At 68.1% G+C, this 285-nt stretch overlaps 1 protein-coding gene across 1 annotated transcript in view; it reads right to left on the minus strand.

Moving 5' to 3' along the window:
• Positions 1-66, minus strand: part of SEC24B (SEC24 family member B) — a 112,290-nt gene extending 112,224 nt beyond the window's left edge. Inside the window, exon 1 of the mRNA XM_006869343.1 lies at positions 6-66. Within this exon, the coding sequence (XP_006869405.1) occupies positions 6-66 (61 nt within the window). The remainder of the gene's footprint in view (positions 1-5) is intronic.
• Positions 67-285: the final 219 nt, after the last annotated feature.

Here is a 285-nt window from a genome sequence, read left to right on the forward strand (position 1 = left end):
TCCGCCGAGTTTGGGCGGGATTCGGGGGTTGGTGGTCGGGTGAGGGGACCCGACAGGGGCCGACATGACGGCGCTGCAGGCGGCGGCGGCAGCTCCACTTCGAGGAGGTGGGAGGAGGGAAGGGAAGGCGGGGCCGGAGTAGAGAGAGGAAGAGGAAGGAACGCGCTCGGCGTCACTGAGGGAGTCACCCGGGACCGGCACTGAATCGTCCGGTTTTCCCCTCAGATCCCAACGTCGCTGCTCTTCCTCTGCGGGCGCTGGGATTCCAGCCCCGCGTCTCCAGAC

This window comes from Chrysochloris asiatica, unplaced genomic scaffold (assembly GCF_000296735.1).
Source record: "Chrysochloris asiatica unplaced genomic scaffold, ChrAsi1.0 scaffold00129, whole genome shotgun sequence".
In the NCBI taxonomy this organism is placed as follows: domain Eukaryota; kingdom Metazoa; phylum Chordata; class Mammalia; order Afrosoricida; family Chrysochloridae; genus Chrysochloris; species Chrysochloris asiatica.